At 36.7% G+C, this 26,186-nt stretch overlaps 3 protein-coding genes across 3 annotated transcripts in view; 2 read left to right on the plus strand and 1 right to left on the minus strand.

Moving 5' to 3' along the window:
• Positions 1-3,632, plus strand: part of CYTH3 (cytohesin 3) — a 51,274-nt gene extending 47,642 nt beyond the window's left edge. The window contains exons 11-14 of the mRNA XM_009320049.1: positions 1,211-1,287; positions 1,369-1,440; positions 1,575-1,729; positions 2,355-3,632. Coding sequence (XP_009318324.1) covers positions 1,211-1,287; positions 1,369-1,440; positions 1,575-1,729; positions 2,355-2,427 — 377 coding nt within the window. The 3' untranslated portion in view covers positions 2,428-3,632. The remainder of the gene's footprint in view (positions 1-1,210; positions 1,288-1,368; positions 1,441-1,574; positions 1,730-2,354) is intronic.
• Positions 3,633-6,780: 3,148 nt separating this feature from the next.
• On the minus strand, positions 6,781-23,312 carry USP42 (ubiquitin specific peptidase 42). Its single transcript, XM_009319992.1, has 16 exons — positions 23,078-23,312; positions 22,077-22,277; positions 20,736-20,846; positions 20,470-20,572; positions 20,237-20,304; positions 20,004-20,074; positions 19,381-19,463; positions 17,040-17,151; positions 16,498-16,638; positions 16,194-16,294; positions 15,591-15,729; positions 14,197-14,931; positions 13,722-13,810; positions 11,573-13,075; positions 10,789-11,081; positions 6,781-8,089 (listed from the first exon to the last, which is right to left on the minus strand). Exons 1-16 carry the CDS (start codon positions 23,304-23,306, stop codon positions 8,049-8,051), a joined length of 4,020 nt encoding a protein of 1,339 aa, XP_009318267.1. The 5' UTR covers positions 23,307-23,312; the 3' UTR covers positions 6,781-8,048.
• Positions 23,313-26,052: 2,740 nt separating this feature from the next.
• EIF2AK1 (eukaryotic translation initiation factor 2-alpha kinase 1) overlaps positions 26,053-26,186 on the plus strand; it is a 20,039-nt gene continuing 19,905 nt past the window's right edge. Inside the window, exon 1 of the mRNA XM_009320050.1 lies at positions 26,053-26,142. Coding sequence (XP_009318325.1) covers positions 26,053-26,142 — 90 coding nt within the window. The remainder of the gene's footprint in view (positions 26,143-26,186) is intronic.

Raw genomic sequence — 26,186 nt, forward strand, 5'->3', positions numbered from 1 at the left:
GCTTTATCTACAGTTGTCTTTCCTGGAAATGATGTAACTGTGGAATGCTAGACATGTTCTGAAGTAGCTGATGGCAGAAAACCAGCTGAAAGGGCCGAGACAATAATGTGTGTTTCTAAAAGGAACTGTTCCCTACAGTGTGACATTATTAGGTGTAAGAAAGAGGAGCTCTGTGGTTGCTGTTGTCTAAACTGTTAATGCAGGAAAAATAGGCATTTTTGGAGCATATATGATGCATCCAATATATGATGTATTAACCTATAAAGAGAACATGTTTTTAAAACACTAAACGATAAAAAGTGACTAAAAATGGTACATTTTGGCATAGGATTTGCTCCTTATTGATGACACATTAGATTTGTTCTGCTAATAATCATAGATAGAATCATAGAATAGTTTGGGTTGGAAGGGACCTCTAAAGGTCATCTAGTCCAACCCCCTGCCATGGGCACGGACACCTTCAACTAGATCAGGTTGCTCAGAGCCCCGTCCAACCTGACCTGGAATGTTTCCAGGGATGGGGCATCCACCACCTCTCTGGGCAACCTGTTCCGGTGCCTCACCACCCTCAGCGTAAAAAATTTCTTCCTTATATCTAGTCTAATGTTATAAGCATCTTATGCACTTGATGTTAAATCTGAAAGTAGAGATAGGTTCTCAATCACATGTATGCTCACAAGTGGAGTGAAAGGAAGGTGATAAAACGCCCTTAATTTTATTGATGGGACCCTTTCCTTGTACAAGACAGGCTGTGGAGAGGGTTGGTCCTGTTCCTGGAACCCGGTTACTAGTTTTGCTGGTAATTGGCCTCCCTTTGCTGCAGCAGCACTGACTGCATTTCTGAGGGCTGTACAGTATTAATATTTTGGATGCAGTAAACAACTGTGATGGCATGGACAGAGGGAGCAGGTCTGACTGCTAAACCATTGCATTCATTCTCTGTAAGAGAGGAGACATTTACAACTTTGGAGCGTACAGTTTTTGTGGCTGATCAGCAACACCATAGTTAATGCTGTCTCAGGAGTTTGATCTTAGTACAAGAGTTACAGTAACATGTTCCTTTAACCTCAGCTCATCTGTGCCTGATCCATTTACGATTAAGTAATTAAGCCATATTTTGAAAAACAAGCAAGACTAAATTACTTTCTTATCCATTGTTGAAGTCTTGACAGCAACACATGTTTAATTCAGCCATACCTTTTGATTGTAGGGGGAAGAGTAAAAACGTGGAAACGGAGATGGTTTATTCTGACTGATAATTGCCTGTATTACTTTGAATACACAACAGTGAGTATATATTACAGTGAACTTTGTTTGTGATCAAGATATTTAAGTGGCTAATAATGTGGTATTTTCCTAATTTTTTAGGATAAAGAACCTAGAGGAATTATTCCGTTAGAAAATCTTAGCATAAGAGAAGTTGAAGACCCTAGAAAACCAGTAAGATATTTTCGTAATACTTTTTTTTAAATGAAGATAAGTAAACCATATAGGACATTGATGTAGTGTTAACTGAAGATGTTTGTCAGTTTTGTTTTGTTTGTTAAATTTATTTCTTCATTTCTACCCTCCAGAACTGCTTTGAGCTCTATAACCCCAGTCATAAAGGTCAAGTAATTAAAGCGTGTAAAACTGAAGCTGATGGTAGAGTGGTGGAAGGCAACCATGTAGTGTATAGAATATCTGCTCCCACCCCAGAAGAAAAGGAAGAGTGGATTAAATCTATCAAGTGAGTTTAAAGTCTTAAATGTCTTTCAGAAATGAAGCGTAAACTCTTTTCAGAATAAGATACCAAGAGAATTTGTATTCTAACTTGTTTGAAGAATTCTGATGTGGCAATGTCCTCCAGGATTAATGACGAGCTATATGGCGTTGACGGATCAAGATACAAGTCTCCTGTTACTGTCTGATCCTAAGGGAATAGTGCTACTAACTCAAATGAGGAAAATGTGGATTTTTTTCTTATTTAAGCAAATGTAAAGCCTTGTGTGAATCGTCTTTAACCCTAATTTTATTAGATTCTTACTTCACTTAATTAATTTTAGTGCCATTTATGTTAAGCATGTTCACAGCGCAGCTTTAAACTTTCACAGCTTGACTTTATCTTGTAAGGTTTATAAAGCAGACCCACACTTAAAGAAATAAATAATGGTCAAGATGAAGGTATGAACTCTTAACAAATCACAGCTGAATAACATCTTTTTCTAAAGAAATATTTGTGATACTTAGAAGTGAACCATCCATTACCTTATTAAGAGCGTGGAGTCATCCACAGGGAAGAGAGAACATAATAGTTTTAGTTTTCAAAAGCAGGTATTTGTTAACCAAACTGATGATTCCTTTTTCTCTTTTAGAGCAAGTATCAGCAGGGATCCCTTTTATGATATGCTGGCAACAAGGAAACGAAGAATTGCAAATAAGAAATAGAACATGATCAGCAACTTGTATACCTGCATCAACCTATACATGAGCATACAGTTGAGTGATAATGTAAAAATTGGACAAACTAAATGAAGACAATAACTGTAAATTTTATATATATACACTTTACTATGACATAAAAACTTGGCAAGACCTTTCAGGGTAAATAGTTATTGGCATATAATTTGAAGGAAGCTTCAAATCCCAGAGGATGATTATATTGGTACTTAATTCAACTGAAAACATGGAAGCCTTGTTTTCACTTATATTAGTCACAACTCCAGTTTACTTGGGTTGGGAGGGAAGGAATTCAAGGCTAATAGTAAAATGTCCTATACCAGTTATTTGAGCGCATTTCCCATAAAAGGAGGAGTGATTATAAGACTTTCGTCTCCCACTAAAACGCAGCACCAAAAGTGGAGTACAGTGTGATCTAGCACTTAATTTTTCTGAAAACCCACTATCTCAATATCGGTTTTCAGGTCTTGTGTGTTTCGCAGTAAATGAACAGCTGAGTGAAGCTTTCCTTTAGGATTTGCTCTCCTACCTTTATGGAAATAGCTTTTCTTCTCCTTCAGAAATGCAACTCAGCAGTAGACTGGCAGCTACGTAGTTCACTAGTTGTGCCAAAGGGTTTGGTTGATACGCACTGAAATGTATGCAGGTCCCAACAGCAAAGGTTTGAGTCTGTAGACATGACACTAAGTACAGATGTGGTTTGAAGTTTGCCTGTAGGCTAAAACTCATTCCTGTCTGCTCATACGCTCTCAATAAGCACTAAGATTTAATGACTGGTTTCATCTGCTTTTTATATAGTAACGTTCTTCTTATGTTTTAGATATGTTGTAGTTTAATTGACACTAAGTTACTACTAAAGGAGTAAGATGACAGGGCTTGCATGAGTTCAGGCTTTGCACGTGAAAATACCCCCAAATAATTTCAGGTGTGCTTTTAATGTTTTTAAAGGGAAAAACCAGGAAGGTGAAATCTTTCTCTGAGATACAGCCCTAGATAGTTAAGTAAGCAGGATTCATTCCTTTGCTTGATAACAAACTTTGGACATACAGAAAAGTTCAGTATTTTTATTGCATTCTTAAAGGCGATTTTTCGGATCTGTGCTTCAGCAGTTGAAATTGAAAAAACAAATAGACATCCTTATTTTTACTTTAAAATCTTACACATCGATTACCTAGTGCAACTAAACTCCCCCACAAGCATGTCTTTTTTTTTTTTTTTTTTTTTTTTTTTTTTGTGTGTGTGTGTGATTTGTGGAAGATCTTTCTGTGGTCCTACTGATAGTCTTTCAGTAACATGTAAACTGCTACGGCAGATTTTACTGCAACGCTTTTCTATTGATAGTGCACATACCATTCTTAAAGTAAAGCCCCTAATTCCACAGTGGGCGAAAAAGTGGTTTTTTGGACCCTACTGCTTCTGTTAGTACTCTGTTTTTCACAGACTTGTTGAACCTGAGCCGTGCCTACCGTGCCAGTGAATGCTTTGGAGACCCCATACTTTGTCAAAGCAATTTTGCTTGTTGGAGTTACAGAAGCATCTCTGGATAAACTATAGGGAAATGTGCCGCACTGGCAAAACCACAGAGTAGTAAGTTGATCTGTTTCACATCTCCTTTTAACTGTAAGGGAGAGTCTGTTTCATTGTTCCTGCCTTACTAATTTGCCTTGTTTTGCATGGGGTGTCAGCCTGTGAATGTTTTGCTTTATTGCATGTTTGCCAAAAAGGCCGAGAGGAAAAGAACAAAGTAAACTTCTCAACACCTTAGATTTTCCCCAGAGTGTGTGGAATTGCAGTCTACTTGGATGAATGCTCAAATCCGAGTACTTTCAAGGGAGTAAAACTCAACCAAAGGAGGGTAGAATCCTTGAACAGGTATCGGTGTGGGGACATCTTTGCTTAATGGAACACATTTAAACTCTTTATGGAAACGAATTAAGTTGTATGTCCTATGTTTGCAAAGCAGCATGATTGCGGAGCTGCTAACATCACTTGTTTTGAGTCTTCTGTTCCGCAACTTCAAGTTCTGTTTTCAAGCAATGCATGTATTGGTTTTAGCTTTGGACAAGTAGATTTGTAATGCAAATAGTGATAAGCCAGAATCAGTGGTACTAATGAGTGTGAAGGTGAAAAGCAGCAAATAAAGTATTTCTGGAGAAATGTGAGATTACAGAAGCATTAATAAGCCATGAAGCACTTTTGTATCAATTCTTACCTTCTGAAATATCACCTTCGAGAAAATCTATTTATTTAACCAGGTGAGGATGTCTGCCTGTAAGCATGAAGGAAATGCCTTGAGAGTTCATTTGCTGTATTTAGTTTGAAGTTCTTATATCCGGCAGAAATAATTATTTAGAGTAACATGTAACTGAGGATATTATAGCAGGAAATATATTATTTCTTAGCATTAAAATGCAACATCTTAAACAGCTATTTGTGGTGCTCAATATATCTATTTAATTTACCAAAGCTAATGGAATAGCGTTCTTGTATGTGATAATATTTGATTTCAAATGTTCTTTGTTACAGTATTAACAGGGAGTGAAACTGGCCCAAAATTTCCACTGGCCACGAGGCCAGTAAAACAAAGTGGCTTGTGAAAATTTTGGCCAAATCAGGTACTATCCATGAGGGTGAAGAAAAATCTCTCAACCTTTCCCTTTTTCATTGGGCTTCAAGTCCAGGGGTAGCTACTAAGACTAGCTGCTCGGTGGCCTAAAGCAACCTCTGTTACAGTTTGGCCATGCTGAGTGAGGAAAAGTCCTCTGGGGACAACAGACTTCTCCCTTCCTGTTGCACTGGAACTTGCGTAATGCTTCAGCTCTTCGTTCTTAACATTGCCCTTTACGACTACAGGGGCCAGCAAGAGCCACTGCTGCTTCTGCCACGCACACGGCTTCGCTCACTGCCCAAACCATTTGGCCATTAACATCAGCCACGTTGCCAGTGCAATCTAGGGAGAGAACTGTACATAATACTTAAGCTCAGCTGGACTGACTTAAATTTTACAATATTCTGACAAAATAAGCTCTATGTCACTTAACATTTTGAACCGTTTTAAGCTGGTACAAAACTGAACCTTTGTAAACTGAGCAGCATTTATAATGCTTCATATATAAAACCAATGCATATTTTTAAGATTTATTACATATCTATGTAGATATGCTTGCTGGAAAAGCTAGGTCTGTTGTAGACCAAATGCTACAAATTAAGACTTGTGGCTTACCAGTTTCATTTCTATATTTTCTTGGAAAATGTTTCTAGCTAGAGTTTAAATATAAAATGTAAATACTGTACAGATATGTATTGATATAAGCATTACTTGGTGTACACAAGTGATTTGCATGACAAATACTCTGTATCAATCATTGTTAAAAATGTGATGTTCTATGTAAATCCACTGCAATATTAATGTTTTCATTTATCATTAAGACCTGTTGCTTAAATATGGAGATTTTCTCAAAAATAAAGTGTGAAACTGTACTATTGTATAGCTCCTCATTTACTGAGAATAGGTGGGAGGCAATGGCTGATTTTTTTATTTTTTAGTGATGAAGGTTCAATTTTGCAGCACGTGTTATAGCCACTCCTGTAAGTAAAAGGCCTCTCTTCCCTACCTTCAGGCACACTAATTTAAATTATCGGGTTTAAATTTCCAGAGAGAAAAACCATCAACTGCAAAATAGATTGTTTCAGTAACGTATGCTATGACTGAGTGTTATTCCATTAAGAGCTGGTTTCCCTTGAGAGCTACCCTGAATTAAGGAGGTATTTTGTCAGTTCCCTTCGATGAGTTTCAGTCAAATGTAAGGGGTGTGGGTAGGTGGGAATCGGATCATCGGATCTCTGCTCCTCAAGTAGATTAATTAGACCTCCCCCGGTTAGAAATAGCTAACGCTGCTGCAGTTGCCCAGTCTGCTTCTCCATAGCTCTAATTTGAAGCTGTCACTAACTGCCCTCCCTCCATTTACTGCTTATTAGCTAGTTCAGGCTGTTGTTGCTTCTGGAGCTCTTAATGGAGGCACAGCAGTCAACATTTAAACTCCTTTTATACATTTACACCGGAGTTATTCATCAGACAAAAGACAAGACACCAAATCTTGGAGCCAAAGGACAAAAGAGGAAAAAAAAGCCAGATACAGGAAAGGTATGTGGTTTCTTTGTCATGTTACTTTATGTAACTTCACATAACTGTTGCCATAGGAACATTATGCAGGGTACACTTATGGTTTGGCTTTATGGTGTTCTCCATGTACCAAAATATTACTTTAAGTATTTAGTAAAACATTAACCTTGCTCCTTTTTTTTTTTTTTAGTGTCACACACAGTAAAAAGCTACTGCTGAGCTTCCAACCTGTTGCCTGGTTTTGGAAGCTTTTAACTTCAAAGGAGAAAGCCTTCTGCATTCTTGTCTAGGCAGCTGAAGTCCCAAGTTACTTATCTTCTCTGGGTCACACCGACAGCATCTTCTCACCTACCACTGAAAGGAAGATCTGATTTCTTGAGTATCAAACACACTCTGAAAGCTGTCAATTCACATGACATATTGCATGTTAAATAACTCAAGTAAAACTCAAGTAAAAATCCATTTTAACTTTGCTGTATTTATATACTATATAAATTTTACATGCTATATATTTACAGTGGGGCAAGTGCTTTTTATCTTTAAAAAAACAAAGATCAAACTTTAGACATCTCTGAACAACACAGCTTGTATAAACCAGACAGATTATTCAGATGAACTGTATTTAATACAGGTTCCCCACTCATCTCCTGATGCAGGACCAGTGAATAATAAGTGCATCACAGTTTGATAGCATTTAATAATAAAAATAAAAATCACAGTATGAATTTGTCTGTAACTAGACACTTTAGAGAGACAAAACAGACAACTGAGACTTAAGACAAGTGACAGTATATTAAGAAAATGTAATAAAAACATATGGAAGAGTATACAAATAGTCTTGAGAGATACATTCAGAACTGCATATTCGTTGTTTCACAATGTTGAAAACCAGAAGATTTTCTTCAGATCTTGAATATAACTCAAATGTGAAGTAAATTAGTTTCTAGTGTCAGACATCACAGAAAAAAGATGCAGCTCTTGCAAAACTCTAGTTATTTGAGAGCTTGTGAAATTTTAAATAAGTCTTTAAATTAAATATACAGACTGTCAGTTGCAATTTTTATAATTCCTGGTCGCTCTTGCACCAGATGTCTAACTTGGAGTAACATTACATGAATAACATAAAGTCAACCTGAGTCTGTAATTAAGCAGCATTTGAGATGGTCTATTCCAGGGCATTATCTCACATCAGTGAGATATTTATGTGGTAATTTACAATGTTCAGCAGTTGTAAAAAGTTTCCACCCTTTTGGATTAGAAGTATATTTTAAAAAAGAAAGTCTCAAGTTAAAAACTAAAAAAAAGTTCTTTCATGGTAAAATTCTGTACAGAAATGTTAAGCACCACTTATGACTGGATTTTGTCTTGATGGTAATTGTTTTGATAATAAATTTTAAGTTTTGATGGTCAACATTGGTAATGTCAGGTTTGATGGTAAAAAGTTGTTGGTTTTGATGGTATAAAGTTGTTGGTTTTGATGGTAGGTTTAGTTTGAGTATTGAAGGCTTCCATCAGTAAGCTCCGCATCTGAAAGACAAAAGGAAGCAACGTCACTCCCTGTCGTGACACTCGACATAAAACTACGTCTTAGTGGGTTGATTTCTGAAAGTCTCAAACCTGCACCCAGCTCCATCCGCTCTGTGACTATAGGATCCCACTGACTCGAGAAGGTGGCTTCCTCACATTTAAACTGACTGCATTTTAGTTCTATGCTAAGATTGGTGAATGGTACAGAGTATTAGGACAAAGCTACCTGCTTTAATAGCAAATGGTAGACCTTAGGTAAATTAAATTTAGTTGAAGTTTTGCCTTGACAGCATCCTTGTGATCAAGCTGACCAAATCTTACCCACAAAAACAGAAGCCTTCAGAAACTTGCTGGAGAGAACATGTAGGAAACTAACTGCCTTAAAGCTGGATTTTTCTTCAATCACAAGTTATCACTAGCCGCTTTCATCCTTATCGATTTATTCAAAGTAGCATGAGTCCTGGTGAAAAGGCACAACCTAACAATTCCTTCTCAGTTGTTCCTAGTCTGTCCCTAGCTGGTTTGAGAGGTTCAATACTCTCTGAAAACACACTGCCAAAGTGGCCTTTTTTGAGATGAGATTCCATCATTCAGAAAATCCTACTTGAGACCCATTTTTTAAAAAAAAGATTAATCTTCCACAAGATGAAGGTAATTAACATCCATGGACTCGACGACATACTAAAATTCTCAAGACTTAAAAAACTGCTTTTCACAGCTCTTGTATCCCACGTGTGTTGCAAGCAGTGTATCAAAGTGGAGTACTGTCATCGTATTTATCAATGAACATCTCTTTCACCTACATGGCCCAGTAATCTTAATGCCCCTGACTTGTGTAATGAGATGCAAGACATTTACTTTCATCCTATTCTTTTGACTGGTTTGGAAAAAAACGAGTTTGCCATCTGCTGGCCAGAGAATTCACTAAAGCCAAACGAGTATCACAGCAGATGCATTTTGTTCTGTGCGGTTCCTGATTTATCAGTTAGAACAGAGACACTTTCAGTGCAATAAGGATTATCTCGACATTAGTATAATAAAAAAGTCTATTTTTACAACAATAGTATTTGAAAGACCTCAATTCAGTCCTTTTTCTTAAATTTTCCTTGTTAGAGATAAATATCGTATTAAATTTTACAAGAAGAATGTGTGACCAATCAGCTTTCCCTCCATACTATATTTTCAGAATAAAACTTTTGGTTGTCTACGTCCTAAAATACGATTGTCGTTTTTCCACAAATACACTTCCTCTTTGCTTTAAGCAAACTTTTCAGTGCAAGAATCTACTGACTGTGGCAATTTACCTCAATGTGGAAACCACAAGGAATTTTGAAAATTAAAATCTCTTCCAAGATTAAACTTCTCCAGACTGTGAAATGCATTCAGCTGTAATGCAAGAAAATGAATTATTTTGTTTTCTATGCCAGAACGACATTTTCAACACCGGGCTATTAATGAACAGGATTAGTGAACCCAATTCTTAAGTTGTGGGTGGGTATAAAATGTAGAAAATTTAAAAATAAAACTTGCTTTTGGATAGCGAGCTGTCTTCTTCAGGGATTACTTCAGTTATCTATAAGAGTAAAATAGATGGGGGGGTTGGTTGTTTATTAAAAAACCTGAGCAACTGGGACTGGCTTTATGTCAGATAATGGGCATTTAAGGTTTTATTTCTATAATAAACGCTTCTGTTCAGAAAAATTTCATGGGAAATGTTGTCAAATCTGATTTTAGATGTTGAATTTGTGGCAGTGTGCAATCATCTTCTTCATTGCATAATTCTAGAGCTAATTAACTTAAACCGTATTATCTACTGAGAGCCCAAGTCAGGACTATGACAAGCAACAGCAGAGAGTTCAGTGTAAATTCAGTCAGGCACTCAAGTTTGTATTTAGTTTTTTTTATAAGAAGCACCAAACTGATTTTTTTTAATATTAAAAATTGGGAAAGAGCTGTTTTATCAGCCCACTTCACTGTATTTTTAAGCCTATACTAACAGAAAAAAAAACACAAATAAATAAAACAATAGCAGGAATTTAACATACTCTCCAGTGTTAAATGGCAAAGCATCCTCTGGAGGGTTAACAACTGTGAATTCAGTGTGCTTAGGAGAAGGCAGATCTACATCTGAAACAACAGTATTTCAGTATTATCACCAACTTACGTTACTCTGAATAAGCAGTCACCTCTGTTTCTATGTTATGAAATAGCTGAACATAGTATTTCACCTAAATCGATTACACTGGCAGTCTTTTTTATGAAGGTGGTGTTTCACTACAATATTACTAGCCTGCAAGTCTCATGTCATCATCTTCCATCTTGACTACTGAACCTGCTGTTTCCCTACTAGATTCTTTTTCAAGATATAGCTGCCCAAGGATTTTTTTCCTAGTTAGTTGGACTGAACTTAATAAGGAATCTTGCATCTCTTTCCCACTTGTTTGCCACTTAACCATCAGATCAAATTAAAATTACTTGCCCTTCAATCCCTTTGCAGTTTTATTTCAGACTTTCTTTCCTAGCAGTCATTTAAAAATGGAAAAAAAAAAAAAGCCTATCAACTTTTTTTAATATTAATGCACTGTTCAGAAGTCATGATATAAAGCAGAGACTTCATCACACAAGCACTTAAAGATTGTTTTAAATAATAGCGTCTATGTGAATAAGAAGGTGTCCTGCAAACATCCTTGGCCCCTTACCTTTAACGTACTCGTTGGATGTGATGGAGCTGTATTTCTTGCTTTCACCTGCACCGGAAGGCTTCCCTTCCTTGTAGGGTTGTTTACTGCCCTGGTTTCTGTATTGCTCACATAAATAGCTGTCTGGAGGACAGGATTCTTCCTTCTTCTCCCGTGTTTTCTTCTGGAAACGAGGATCTAAATATTCCAAGAAGCCTTTCAGTTTCCTGATGTGTTTCTTCTTTTTCTTCTTTTTCTTACGTTTGCGATTGTCATTGTCAAAGCGGAGCACAGAGAAATCCAAATCATAAAGTCTGAAGGAAACATGCAAGTTAAAAATAGAAAAACAGATGTGGCACTTGATGCATATATGAAACGTTATTTATTTTACCACAGGTGATGACTTGCAGCGTGTCAGCTATTTCGTGGTAATTTCTGCACATCTAACTTACTTTAGATGCAGCAAACTTAAGCCCTCAGGCTGAAGGACAATAGGTCCTGGCTTGTACACAAATCATTAACAATGGCTAGTTGTGGAATAGTTGGATTAAAAAAAAAATAAAAAATTGTTGTAACCTAATCAAGAACGGTGTGCAGATGTGATTCTAACTATGTGGTCCTGATCTAGTGTTCTAACACAATTCAGCAACATCTTTCCTACCTTCACTTGACTAACCTAATGACATGGTCCCCAGCCAGATTATGCTATATGAATAACTTAGAAACAATGAAAAAAAGGCAGACATGAGAAACACCCAGAAAAGAATTAGGAAAAATTGCTGATTATGCTGGAATCCTTGCTTACTTGTAATCCTTCTCTCGATGTTTATCTTTGGACTTCTTTTTCTTCTTGACCTTCTTGTATTTTTTCATTCTTTGGTCACCTATCTTTCGGCATTTCTTTTCTATTTCGCTTCCGCTTCCTTCTGCGTGGGAATATTTTCTTTTGCCATTTCTTAGTTTTTCTTTCTCATTTTCCCGGGAAGAGTCCTCAAAATTTGAATGAGCTGACACAGGTGGAAGTGCATGCCTTTCACGAGAATATTTTTCAGATTGCTGCTGAGGTACTGAACAATGATGTAAGTTCGCTCTGTGGCTGCTGAAGTGATGTAAGTCTTCCTCTCTGGAGAGCGCGTTGTGAGGCCATCTGCTTCTGCAATGATAATCCTTATGTGACCTGTTGTTGTAAGCTTGACTTGATTTGTCAAAGTCTTTATCACAATGAGAGGACTTTCTCTCTCTACCATCTCTTGTTCCATGAGAGGAATAATACTCATTGTAGTATCTGCATTTTTCCCATCTCCGTGGTTCATCTTGATAGTATCTTTCTCTGCTCCAAGTTCTCTCTCCTTTGGAATGATAATATCTATTCCTGTCTTGTTCTGTTCTTTCTCTGCTTCGGGATCTATAACGAGAATATTTTCCTGAGCTTTTGCCATTATTTGGACTGTTTCTCTCATTATGGGAAGATCTGTACTTGCTTTCATTGCAATATTCCTGCTTATGACGATTTTGCTTATTTGTTTCCACACTGCGGGAGCACCTCCTTTTGTGGGAATGATCATCTGTTTTGCTTCTGGTTTGCTTCTCCTTCTCCCTCTCCTCAGTGTCCGAGTTTTCTCTCTTCTTTCGGTAGTGCTCTTTGTCAGTTTTTTTAGAGTCGTATATTTTTTTCTTATATTTTTTCCTATGTTTATCTTCTTCACATTTTTTATTACTCAGTCCCTCGTTTTCTCTAGAAAATTGACTCTCCAAAACTTTATCCAGCTTCGTAATAGAGGAGTCATTAACAGGTGGTACCTCTACATAGTTATTAGAAATGTCCTTTGTATCTTGGCATTTATCTGGAATATCTAGAGATGCAAGTTTTTTAGAACTACATTCAATGTCAGACTTTATAGAGGAAGTTTGCCCTAATTTCTCTTCGCTCTCAGGAGACCCTCTGATGTACAAAGGATTTTCTTTTGAAATGAGTTCAGGTTCTTTTAATCTTCTTGGTTTGTCTTTGTCTCTACTATCTTCAGATTCACAATGCCCAAGGAATTCATCTTCCGTGTCCAAGGATTTTTTCCTGACCTTGTGCTGACCATTGATATTGGGATGCACGTTATCAGTTTTTGTTATAATACTTTCAGCAACAACTTCTTTGGTAGAAATGGTTTCAGAATCTGATTGAGTAAAAAGATTCTCAACCTCACAGCTAAAGTTGGAAGGAACCTTCCTGGATTCTTCATAGGCAAACAGTGCTTCCATCACTACAGTTTCCATAAGAGCATCATTCTCAGAAGACTTCTGAGGTCCAGGGACACTGCACAAAATAAAAACACATTTTTCACTTGAAAAAGTCCATTTAAAAGATGAATGTTAGGAGTAAAATCTCCTTAAGTAAAAAAATTGGTGGCTACTGGAAAACTCTGAAAGCCATTCCCTTTAGAAACCTATTCTTACACCTTCCTCAGCTCCCAGAGATTTTTTTTCCTCTTGATTCTGCAAGTATTGCATTAAAAAACCCACAGCCAACACATCTGTCTCCCTCCACGTGCTGCTCTGAATCACATCAATAGCCAAAACCACTATATTTGCTCTCCCCCCAACTAGAAAAAAGTAAACACGTGGATTTCCCTCTCTCTCCCAAATGGGAGAGCAGATGGTGGGAATTTACATTCACACACCCTAGCATGGGAAAAAAGGGAAAAGGGAATAGAAAAAGTATTCTAGACAATGGAAAAAAATGCAAAAACATTCTATGAAGAAACAAAAGTTTTCAAAGAGGCATCTGCCTGTATTTAGTATCAGAATAATAGATGCTCAGTGCCAATGTTTGCAACACTAGATGTACAGTGTGGAATTCTCAGTAAATCTTTCTATTAAATAGTATTAGAAGATTAGTAGACAGGTAAAACAATGATAAACTTATATGAAATCTTGTTTTAATCAGAGTGTACTCATTTTACCTTATTTCCTCTGACAAGCTGTTCAACTGGCTGTATGTGAGAGATTCTAAGATTATTTCTTGAGGAACCGGCGACAAAGCTATAGGCATCTACAATTAAAATGTAGAAGTTAACAGACAGAAAAAGTACTATCTTTAGTAGAAAACTACTGTTTGCAAAATTTCTACATTAGATGTTAAACAAGATCATTGAGTTATATGCGCTATCCCCATTTTACACATCACCCCACTCACCACCCCAAATGTATGTATGAAACTTATGAAGTATTATCTCAGCTGAACTTCTCTTAAGTTGACATGTTCTCATATGTCAGCTCAGCTCTGCAAATTCTAATGGGATAATAGCACAAAGTGTTACGATGAAATTTGTGCTGTGTGTTTTCTTAGTATTTCACATCAATTAGGAACATTATAATGCTCCTGAATGCCAAATACATCATAGGTGAGAAATTCTAGATGGAACAAACATAACTCACTGTTTCAAGCAATCCATTTGTTTTAGAAAAGAAAATCTCAGAAGGTTTAACAGGTTGGACTTGGCAAGTGGAATCATCAAGTTTCAGTCCATTTTCTTTAGATTCATTATCTAAACTAATAGCACCATTTAGTGAATCATTTTTTGGCAGGTCATGCTGGGATCTTTCTTCTTCAGCATTCTGAGAGGAAGAATGGGAATTCTGCAATGTCCGGACCACCTTTCCAATCAAAATTCCATTAGAAGATATTATGTTGCAATTCCTTTTAAACAAGCCCTTCGACTCCTCAGATTTTCCTGAAGATTCTGCACCGTAAGGGACTGCGTTATCAGAGCTGAGTTTAGGATTTCCATTCACTGCTGGCTCAACAAAAATTTCATCAGGAACTTCCTGTTTGGAAACGTTAGTAGCAACTGACATTGTAGATGCATTTGAGGTAGACTCTGCTGCAGAAGAATTTGTAATTGTGGATGAAGGAACAGGCTTGCTTAGATCCTCATCCTCCGCAGCGCTGCTAAGACAGTCAGGTTGCGACACAGTCTGACGTGCAGGCAATTTGTTATGAATACTGATAGTGATCTTCTGGTTTTTTGATGGATCAGTAATTGAAGGCCTGGTAATTGCCCAGTTTTGAACACAAGCTGTTGGCGGAGCTGAAGACGGCCTTTTTAGGGTGACACCAACGGTATTTGGATCCTCTTTTAGGGGTCCATTTCCATTTAAACGACTTGAATTCTGTATGGATACGTGCAAACACACAGCATTTAAAGTTTTAAAACATGAAATTCTCCTACTAAATATTTCTACGAATTGCCTCAACACCTAAGAAGAAAAAACACTCCCCTTCAAATATAAATCTAAGTCCAACAAGTGTGGTTAATTTTGGTTTACTGCATATTGGTATCAAATAAGCATCATTTTTTAAACCCACCCAAACAACTTAGCATTGACGAAAGCTATTGCCAAAAATATTTATTTTCCCCTTTAAACATTCCCTGAAAACACTGGAATAATTGTTCTGGTACTCAGGAACAAGACAATTTGTTTTCACTGTCTCAGCTAAAGTGACACTGATGGGGGGGAGGGGGAAATCTTTTTTTTTTTTTAATTATTTAAGCATTAATAGACTACTTAAATTGTCTCAAGAGTGTAGTTCTCAGTACTTTAGAAAGCTGAGTTGGAAGTATAAAGTAATGAAGTAGCATGGCTGCACAATTTAAGATTAGCCACTGTTTGAATAATTCTGGCTATAGCATGAGGGCTGTGAAGAATGCTGCAGTGTGGGAGGGGAAAAAAACCCCAACACTCAGATGCTAAAAACCAGCAGAAACCCCCCACACCAAACCCCCAAACCACTATCAATTTGGTGCCATTATCTGCCCCCCTCAAATTACCTTTATCATATGAGGAGGAAGTCGTGGTCCCATAAATCCAGCCTGCTTACTATTAGCCCCCCGCTGACCAAGGAATGAACGGGGATAAGACGGTGCTGGTAAGTAAAAAGCACGTTCTCCGAGCGTCAAATCATAGCGCCTTGGGAAAAGAGCAGTGATCTTAGTTTAGAGTTTTTCTTTCAGCCTATTCTTGGATTAAATCCCATCCTATAATTTTATAGGAACAGTTTATATGACACAGAAGACATATACGGAAGACTTAACCAAGACAACAAACTGAAAATTAGATAATGGTCTTCCTACAATGACTATCCTTTTCAGAGCAATAACTCATGCTTACACCATCTATGGCCTTAATTTCTTTCCTCTTTTCTAAATTAGCCAGCTACAAAGAGCAGATATATAGCAATGTACACAAGTGTGGCAGTTTAAGGCCAAGCTATGAAAGACAATAAATGATATGGGGAATTTCAGGTTAGACAGGACTGAATCATACAAATAGTAATCTTTACCTAGGACAGAAAGAAAAACACTTGAAAAGAAGAAAAATAACAATAACAGGAAAGTAAATATATTCTGAACACATTTAGTATTTGTTATTACCTGATATAAAAAAGTACATAAGCTTGCTGATTGAGAACTGTTTTGATATCAGAAAGGTCTACTGAGGCATCATTCATTCGATACCAAAGTCCATTACCAGCCTGCAAATAAAGATAATGGTATCTTTAGATGAATTGCATGTTTTCCAAATGACATCACAGGTAGAACACTACAGAACAAAACATACCAAAACAAATCAAACAAAACATATAATGCAACCTTTTCCCCTAAAAACAGTGGTTACCAGTAACAATTTCTTTGTCAGCACAGATTTTACCCTGTTAGAAATCAAGCTGATATCTACCTTTATGAAGCAGAGATAGTGTCCTGCGTTACAGTTGAAACCACTATGTACAAGAACTGCATATAAAGCATAGATGAGTGGTTCTCCAATTGATTGGGACATATATGCTCGAAGATCCAAATATTCAGGATATTTTACATCCTAAACACAGACCAAGAAGAATCAAAAATTATCCTGAAATACTTAATGGAATAGCCTGAGAAAAACACTTCTAAAACACAGACTAGGATTATATGAATATATTTTTTGATTAATTTAAAAATACCTATTCTCATAAACAACAATTAATAATTTAAGTTGCAGAGAACTCTTCTACAGAATTAGCTCTTTAAGAGTAAGGTATATTCTTATGATCACACAGGAACTTTACCGTTATTAAAAAAAGAAAGAAGAAGCCATAGTTGTTATTTCAACTTTTCTTAGACTATAGTTATTAGTCTATAGTTACTGCCTGCAAACATTAACAACTTTTAAATGAGTATTCATCTTTGGGGAATCTCCCTTTCCGAGAAGATAAAGTTGCATTACAGCTGGAAATATACCTTGTTGATCTTTCCACCTGTAAAATTTGCAAATCTTTTCAGTGATATTGTGAGAACGTTGGAAGAACGATGTATTGTGTACCTCTTTGACGCAGGAACCATCTTTTTACACCTTAAAAACAAGTACAGACAAATGTTCAACAGCATATTCTTCGCCCCCCCCAAAGTCAAACAAGTTTTCATCTCTCACACATGCTTATGCTATTTGAATGATATTTACTTGCATATGTTTTTTCTTTTCATAAATCCATACACTGCATTTCAGGTTTGTTAATAGAGAGAAGATAGCAGGATATAAGAGGACAGCTCTACAGAACAAAGAATAAAGGATTTAGAACATTATCTTTTGATAGCCAAACAAGTGTCTGAACATCTATCTTTGTTATGCCAAAAAGGTAAGGCTTCCCAACAACTTGGCGTGAAGCAGGACCGGGAATCTCTCACTAGAGCACATCACCAGAATGTAAGGCAAGGTACCATTTCTTGTTATACCGAGTGGCTATTTTGAACACGTCCTGGATACCTTGTTTCAGCTTTCTGCTGGAATGCAAATATTAAAAGTGGAACAAGAGAGTCTCGGTCCTCAAGACTAGAAATGGCAAATAATTTCCAAAATGGATCATATATCAACGTAAAAAGTACAATGGAAGGAAACAGTCATTCTGCAGGAGGGAGACATTGGACACTAGTAAGTCTTCATCTACTGAAGTTGCCTGGAAAGACACTGAAACCATCTGCAGTCCTTTGAAACAAAATTGTTAATTGTAAGTTTGTTGCATTGCGCACTCAAAGGTAGGACCTACAGAGTAAGCCCTGAAATTCAACCACTACCACAGAGAGAGACTGCAACATGTCAGTTTACGTCATCAAGAAAATACTCTTGACAATTAACAAATAGCAAGAATTAAATAGTCTCTTTTCAAATTCTGATGTCAAAAGACAAGGCAGAGAATTCCAAACTGATGGAGAATGCCCATGAACAAAAAAAGAGACCCACCCAGAATAAGAAAACAAAAAAACCCCCAACCACACACAACAGTGTTTTATAAAATTCTATGAAACTTGTAATTAGATACAAAGTTTTGAGGCAGTAATCTTTATTAGAAAAATTCATGGTAGAAAAGAAAAGGAAAATGTCAATTAGGAAAAATTTAAAAGTAATAGAACAGTTTACCAGCAATGGAAAAGATACTGTACATATGCTAAAGCTTTCTTTTTAAACTCACAAAAAGACTGAAACTTCTGGGCTTATGTGTGACTAAACTGATCACACCCCACATTACTGAAGGATCATGTAATTCAGATGTGAAGTGCTCGCTTATTACAGTTATCTTACTCTTCCTCAGCCGTAATCTGTACACTACGAGAATTCTTCATACATTACAGGTTTCTTGCTAGGATCCACAGACTAAAATGAACCTGGGATTAAATTGTTGTAATAGCCTATTGGATGCTCTTTATTCAACATCTGCATTCAGATGTACTAATTAACCTACCTGCTTTTTGTTGTTGGAAAACTGTATTGCATTTTTCATTTAGAAGGATCAGACAGAACCGAGCCTGGCAGTCTTTGCTTTTCTGAGTTTATGTTTGAGTAACAACTTGTTTTGCCAAAGTATCCTATACAAATGTTCAATGCTCCTACATACGTAGAAACATTTTACATATTGATCAGTGTATAGGACATCTTAACTCCATATGCTTTCACTAAGTATAGGTTAGGTTTAGGGTGGCTCATTTTGGACAACGGTAGTCCACAGGTTTTACAATTCAAGAACTGTGGCAGACATTGTTCAATGAGTCAGCAGAGGTTGCTAATGTTAATTATCACTGAGTCTGTTCACATTCACTGAGAGCCAACCTCACTTTGTTTCACAGTGAACACTAGGACCTTCAGGAAGCTGATGTTGCCTCCCACCCCAAATCATTGTCCATAGCTCCATGCTTCAGCTCACCACTACTTAGCGGACATACCTTTTAACTTCTGGCCATATGAATATTTCAGTGTGCCACTTCACACTTAGGAAGGCTGACAAGCCCCAGTGTAGACAATACTAGGAATAAGTGTCTAATGTGACCTAATGGCCACAATTCTTATAATATATTTCCAAACATTCAAACAGAAACACAAAAATTACTCTCTTAGAAACAAATGTATTATTTTCCAAGCTTTGAATGATTTCAATGTATTAGTTGTATAAACAAAACTAAATGAAAGAACAAGAGAGCTGTGTCTCATTATCTATCTTTCTAAACAAAGTCAAAAGATAACTTATGCTCTAAGTCATGCAATACAGTAAACGCATATCTTGTATTAAGATGTAATTAGTAATAATCTTACTTGCTACACTTATAGCTATTTTCACCGTCCAGTTGTTCCGGTTTCACAAATTGTTCTAGAGCTCTGGTGACAGATGTAACTGCCTGGATGAGTAAGAAAGTAGAGCACTAAGACACTGGAAATGCAAAATTTCAAACACTTACTAGTAGTTTATGAGAGAACCTTGCTAGTTCATACTTAAGTGACCTACTGTGAACCAGCAAACACTGTGAAGAAGGCAGGAGAAACAGAGTACGCTGAGCATTTACCTCATTTGAAAATGATTCTACTTCGAAATAAATAAATTTTGCAATACCATGGACAGCATCTGTGGTATACTTTGGCATCAATAATGAGAACAATCAAACCCATCAGTCTAACAATAGATGTATATTGAAGTAGAATAACCAAGAAGTATGATAGTATCATTGTTTGTGTAGATTATTATTATTTTTCCAGCCTAAATCCAATGCAAACATGGATACCATTTACATGGCTTCCACAGAAGAACAAAGTCCAATCCACTCCCATCCACCACCAAGCTCTTTGTTTTTAACAGTATATGTTTTTAAGTAAAATGAGTTTATTTTAGAAAGCTCTACAAGTCTTTACACATGTCGACCCATATCCACAAAACATCTTACCTTTATATCCAAAGTAATATCGAGGAATGGCTCATATGTATCCGAAACCGCTTTGCAGTTCAAGCACTTTACTGGAATCAAAATACAAATGTTTAACAATATGGGAAGGAGACTAACTGTGCAAATTTAAATTATTAATACATATTACTTTAGTCAAACTACAAACTCCTTTACTACAGACAGACAAAAAGACACAGATCAGTTCGAAGGACAGTAAGATTTTTAAAAAGTACCTCGGGATCTTAGATATCCTCCAAATATTTGATAAATAAGTGTGGTGGCTTGAGAAGATCTGTCCAATCTGGAAATAAATTATAATCAGACCTCAGAAGATTTAAGGCACAGAGTTAACTCTTCAAAGTTTTTCTTTTTATGAAAACCAAGGACATAGATTTTAATTTATGATAGTAAATAAAGGAATAAGAGGGGCTAAAGAACATTTAAAAGTTAATTTGTTTATGCTTACTTGGTGCTTCCATTTAAGCAAGCTTTCTGCAAAGCATCAACAGTGAAGCATAAGAATTCATGTGCATCCTCTTGACTGCCAAAATGGAAATGTTTTCCTATTCCTAATAAATAAAAGGGTTATTATATTTATCTCATATAAAATGAAAGAAAACTCGTATTTCTAAAATCTCTCTTCTTTAAAGTATCAAAATCATTTATATGCATCAAATAATTATTTGAAAAATTAAAAAATATAAAAAAATAAAACCATCTGAAATGACTTACTTTTAAGGCCATTGATAACAGATGTAGGTTTGATGGCATTATTAGAGCAACACAGGACCTGGTTAATGTGAGTTTCCATCGTGCACATCATACAGAAGCCTTCTTCATGACCTGAAGAGTGAAAGAAGAAAGCATCCCCGTCTAGTCAAATATACATTGCTACAAAAAACCTAAAAAAAAATAATAATCTTTAAGTTATAGGTACAATGTCCACTCTCCATGCTACATTCTCTTCTCCTAAGGTGTCAATATCCCTACAGTTTTGTGACACTTTATTACACAGAACTGTATAGAATAAAAATGTTGATTAAGTCTGTATTAAAGTGCATTTTCTGATGAGAAATCCAAGTAACTATTGCAATGTCTTTTTTTTTTTTTGCAGGCTGACAGGAATGTGAACTCCAGACTGCAGAATATACGAGGAAACAATATTGACATTGATGATACAACACTAAGAGAGAATGTGTGTTATTTTCAGCACACTGCTGTTAGGTGAGCTACATGACACAGAGCTAAGAATCCTCTGGGAGAAAGGAAAGATTAAAGTAATGTATGTATTAGTATTTATACCCTCCTTTTTTCAACAGGATTCTTAGCTGAAATCATTTTTATATATGGTAAGAAAACACAGTTAAACTTCTAGGAATAAATACTAAGATACCAGACTAGAAAGCATACAGGTGCCTTTGTAAAAATACACATATATGGATATGAAAAGAGGCTCCTAGGCTTAAATAAATTCAAGTATAAAAATGAAATTCAGAGAACACAAATTCAAGGGTTTAAAAAACACAAAATTTTATTTAGAATAAAACCAGACTAAATTTTAATACAGTCCCACACAAATTTCTATTTGAGTTCATAAGAGATGAGCTCATAGTGCTTTCTAGGGTGTTTTTTTTAATGGGTCAACAGTGAACATATCATTTATCACAGTATTATTGCATTACAGTATCTAGGCTGTGAAGATTAAGCATCTACAAAGCCAACATCCTAAATTTTATCATCTTTCTACCAGTAGGAAACCCAAATGACAAATGTTCATCAAATACCTTACTTTACAATGCACTTCACTATTCACATAAAGCAAGCAATTATCTTTTTTTTTTTAAGTTTTACCATGGTGCATTAAATAAACAAATGCACTTTATATGCTATTCTGAGCCTCCTGTTAATATAATCATAGAATCATTTAGGTTGGAAAAGACCCTTAAGACCATGTTCAAAGCCAGCTTCTACAGATAAAATAGGACAACTAAGAGTTTTCTTCACAGAATCACGGTTGTTCTTTCACCTTCAGAGCTGTCCAACAGATTTATAATAATGGTACAAAGTACTCACATGACTGGGTGTGTTCAAGAGAAAGCATGTAATTGGCGAGAGGAGGCGTATAGGTCAAACATTGTAGAGTAGAATTAAGGAAACATGTGTTGCCGAGATTCTGCAGTCCAACTCCAACACTTTGTGTTTGTTGCCAATCCATACAAATTTTCTCAGGTGGAAAAAGAATCCTTTGTGGTGGGGCAATTCCGTCATTAACAACTGCAAGAAAATTATATTTTGAGAGAGATGTATTGGCTTTGTTTTCAAAAGGATCTTTAAAAAGTAGCATTCTGCAGGAGCACCCAGAAGAACCAGCTATACTCCAAAACACAAAAACATATGATGCACAACTTTAGCACTGCCACTCGAATTTACTGGTCAACACACTGTTTTGGACAATAGTTTATTCACCTGTTTTAATTCTTCTAATGCAAGACAAACTACCACTCCAATTTTAGTAACTTTTGCCAGGTTTCTTTCCATCTATAGTCTTTAATCTGATTATTAATGCAATTATTGTTTTTCTCCTTATTGTAACTTAAACCACAAACTTACATTTGTAATTGTATGGTAATAAATATAAGAACTAAGACAGAAAAATAAGCAAGTAACTATCACAGAAGGTAACCCTATAGATATCAGATCTCTTCCTGAGCAGTGTTGTCATTCAGACTTGTGAATAATGGGAGCCATGAATAGAAATGGTAAAATGTACTTTTCTCTGCATAACAGAAAAGACCTGGAGAAGTCTGTGTATTATAAAAAGCTCCCCATAGTTGATTGTAAATAGATCAAGACTAAGTTACAAATAGATTGAAAATAGATAAAACTAAGTTTTGCAACACCAGTCGCTTCAGTTGCCTTAGGAGATTCACAAAATTGAAGTCTACCACTTAAGTCTTTATTCATCGTAGTCCCATTTTATAGCATTGCAACAAATAAGAATGGCATTTTCTACTTTTGTTTTGCTTTATTTGTAAGAAAAAAGGGGGGGGGGGGAGGACAAGAGACACGCTTACCTAGATCTCTTTGGGCAAAAGGCTTAGATTTTTGAGATGATCTACAATAAATAGCACCTCCAGGTCCTTTGTCCACAGAGACTTTGTTTGGATCTTCTGCAGGTGGTACCCGGCCCAAATTTGCAGTGCGTGACGTCATTTTTTTAGTACGGGGTTTCTTAGATTTGTCTGACCGCCTTGATGACGATTTTTTAGATTTTGAAGATTTTGGCTTGTTAACTATGGTCATTGTTCATATCTGTAACAGAGGCAAAAGTTCTGGTTGACAGAAGAACATCAAGAAGCATTCCAGAATGAAAAGAAAAGGAGAAATCCTGTCACTAAAGTAGCTGATAAGAATGATTAAAAAAAAAAAACAAAACCCAACCCAAAACTAAACACACAAAGCAGAATGTTCTATCAAAACTGTATCATTATTACTTTTAACTTCTGCAGAGCTGGTGACTGATGACATTTCTTACTTTCACAGGATTTTAATCCATTACAGTTATGAAGACTTTTTTTTTTTTTTAAAAAAGGAGCTGTGAGCAGTGGCACATTCAAGTGCTGGCCTGTTGAGATCCAGGAGGAGCTGTTTGGCCCATCTTTTCACTCCTGGGAACCACACACCTCTGAAACACAGAGGATGGGATATAGCTCTGAGAAATCTTGGGAAAGGAGAACAGGAAAACACTTGTAAATTTATTTCCACCTGGGTTTCTTCTGCCCCTCCAAGAAATATTTCTTTGGATAGAATTTTGGCAGCAGTACTTGTGGTATTTTGCACCTATCACATTTACAGCTCTTACTATCAATGGAAAAGTTGAACCAAAAAGCATCTTTTTCAGTTCTACTTATGTAAAGTTGTACATTTTTCCCTGACAAAACAACAGAGGAATGTAAGCTATAAAAAGGAAATGCTGAATGTAAAAGAAAGCAAAACAAACCCTCAGCTCTCAAGGACAAAGGCAATAACTGATATTTAGTCCTTTTTAAAATGCTGATTAGGTTTCAAGATGATACCTTTTTAAATATGTGTAATTGTGTGTGCATAGTAAGCCACTGAATAATTTACATGATCAATTATCAATTTCTATATGTAAATTATTGCTACTATCTTACTATAGCACATCAAGCATTTTTAAGTTTAGGGAAACTATAAACTTAACTGAGAGTCTAAAGCATAAACTGCTTTGTTATACTGAAATAACTGAGAGAACAAAGCATAAAGCAACTTCCGATTTTTGGCACAACTTGATTGCTATTGATAAAACTGAAGGTAGATTAAACAAAGCACAGTGAATTAGAGAACTTCTAGTCCCACAAAAGACAAATTATGTGCAAAGCCTTTAATTAGACCTTTTTCCCCTTAAATTTTCAATTTAAAATCCACTCTATACACATTTTCCATTTCTGAGAAGATAATACACAAAACTGGAAAATTCCCTCTCATTTTACTGAGAAATGAAGACATCTTTGCCCATTCGGAAGACCAAGATGACAGTTCTTGGGCTCAGTGATTTTCAGATAAGATCCAGTCTTCAAATTGCAGATACCAGTGGCATCTCCTTTCTCCAATTGAAAGGGAAAGTGTTTCAACAACATATTTAAAACATATTTGCAAGACAAAAAACAAAATCAAGACTGCAGTGAAAGGCAAACAGAAGAATATTATCACAAAAAAGCTTGAGCGTTACATTGACCAACGAGGTAAGCCTTACATATTTTTTAATTTATTTTTGACAACTGAGTGATACATTACCAGATATCAAACACTACACAACAGCAAATATCAACGCTAGTAAGAATAAGTCAGATCCACCACTTTTTCAAAATATGTCAACATAATTCTTAATTTGGACATAACATCTCCTTGACAAAGAAGTACAGAAACTATAAACACTGATCTTTTTTCTTCTCCAATTGTTCAACATACATACAGATTCTGTTCCTATATCACTGCCGAACACAAATTTACATCACCATGTGTATTGAGTGTTATTTCCCTGTGCGGATGTCATAACAGACTTTTCCCAGTATGATACTGAAAAGTAAAACAGATAAAAACAGTTACTTTCCTCCCATTTGGAGTTTTGCATCAGCGTTGTTTAGATTTTTTCAGCAGTGTCATTACAAAACACATCAGTTATGACTTGGATCTAAATATTTGTATTTGGTCTCCGCTTTGCATACAATAAATCACAGCTCAAGAAGATTTTATACAAGATCCCATTCACCAAACTGCGTTTAACCAGGGAGTAGCGATATGCTTTTACCTCACTACAAAACATTTTCAGCAGTGATTGTAAAAAAACAACGTACACACACAAAACTACCTACGTAGAAATAAGGAGCAACAGAAAACTACTATAGCATAGATACAAAGACCAGGTACGTTTACATCTCTAAATTACAAACTACACCTCCACACTGCAACGCTACCGTAAGCAAAAAAAAAAAAGGGAATGAAGAAACACCCCAAACACACACACGCCACACTAAGTTCTACTTTCCTTAAAAAATAATCCAGCCACCAAGCCAGGAAACGCGAAACTAATTATCACTTTACCCTTAATCGGAATCCAATTATGCACATGAAGTACCGAATAACGTTAGCCGCTCCTCGCCCCGGTGTCCCGGAGGCCAGCAGAGTTTCTCGGCGCAAGCGTTTCTCGTGGCGGCACCGCGTTTGGAGACCGCGGGCAAACCCCGGGGAGGGAGCAGCGAGGGCAGCCCCGGTGCCCACCTCGGCTTCTCATCCCGGGCCACAGCGTGCTCAGACGGGCTCCGAGCCACCCCCGCGTCCTTTAACGCCTCATGATATCCCTGTTTAAAATTAAACCGTTGGCCTCCGACGCCCTTTCACCACCAGTGCTAAGCCTGAAACACCAACTCGGTCACCCCCTGCTCCGCCTTGCTGAAGGGTTTTGGTTCCTGAAAACGTTTTGACACCGAAAGATAAAAGGCTGCTTCCGCGGACGGGCGCTGCACGCAACATGTCCGCACCCGGGAGCGGCAAGAGCCCAAACACACAAAACAAAACCGACCCCGACGCGCAGGCGAGGGGGGCCGGGAAACGGCTCCGAGTGAGCCCCCGCTTCACCTCGCCTCGCCCTTCTCCCTCCAACTC

Source organism: Pygoscelis adeliae, unplaced genomic scaffold, assembly GCF_000699105.1.
Source record: "Pygoscelis adeliae isolate BGI_AS28 unplaced genomic scaffold, ASM69910v1 Scaffold242, whole genome shotgun sequence".
Taxonomy (NCBI): Eukaryota; Metazoa; Chordata; class Aves; order Sphenisciformes; family Spheniscidae; genus Pygoscelis; species Pygoscelis adeliae.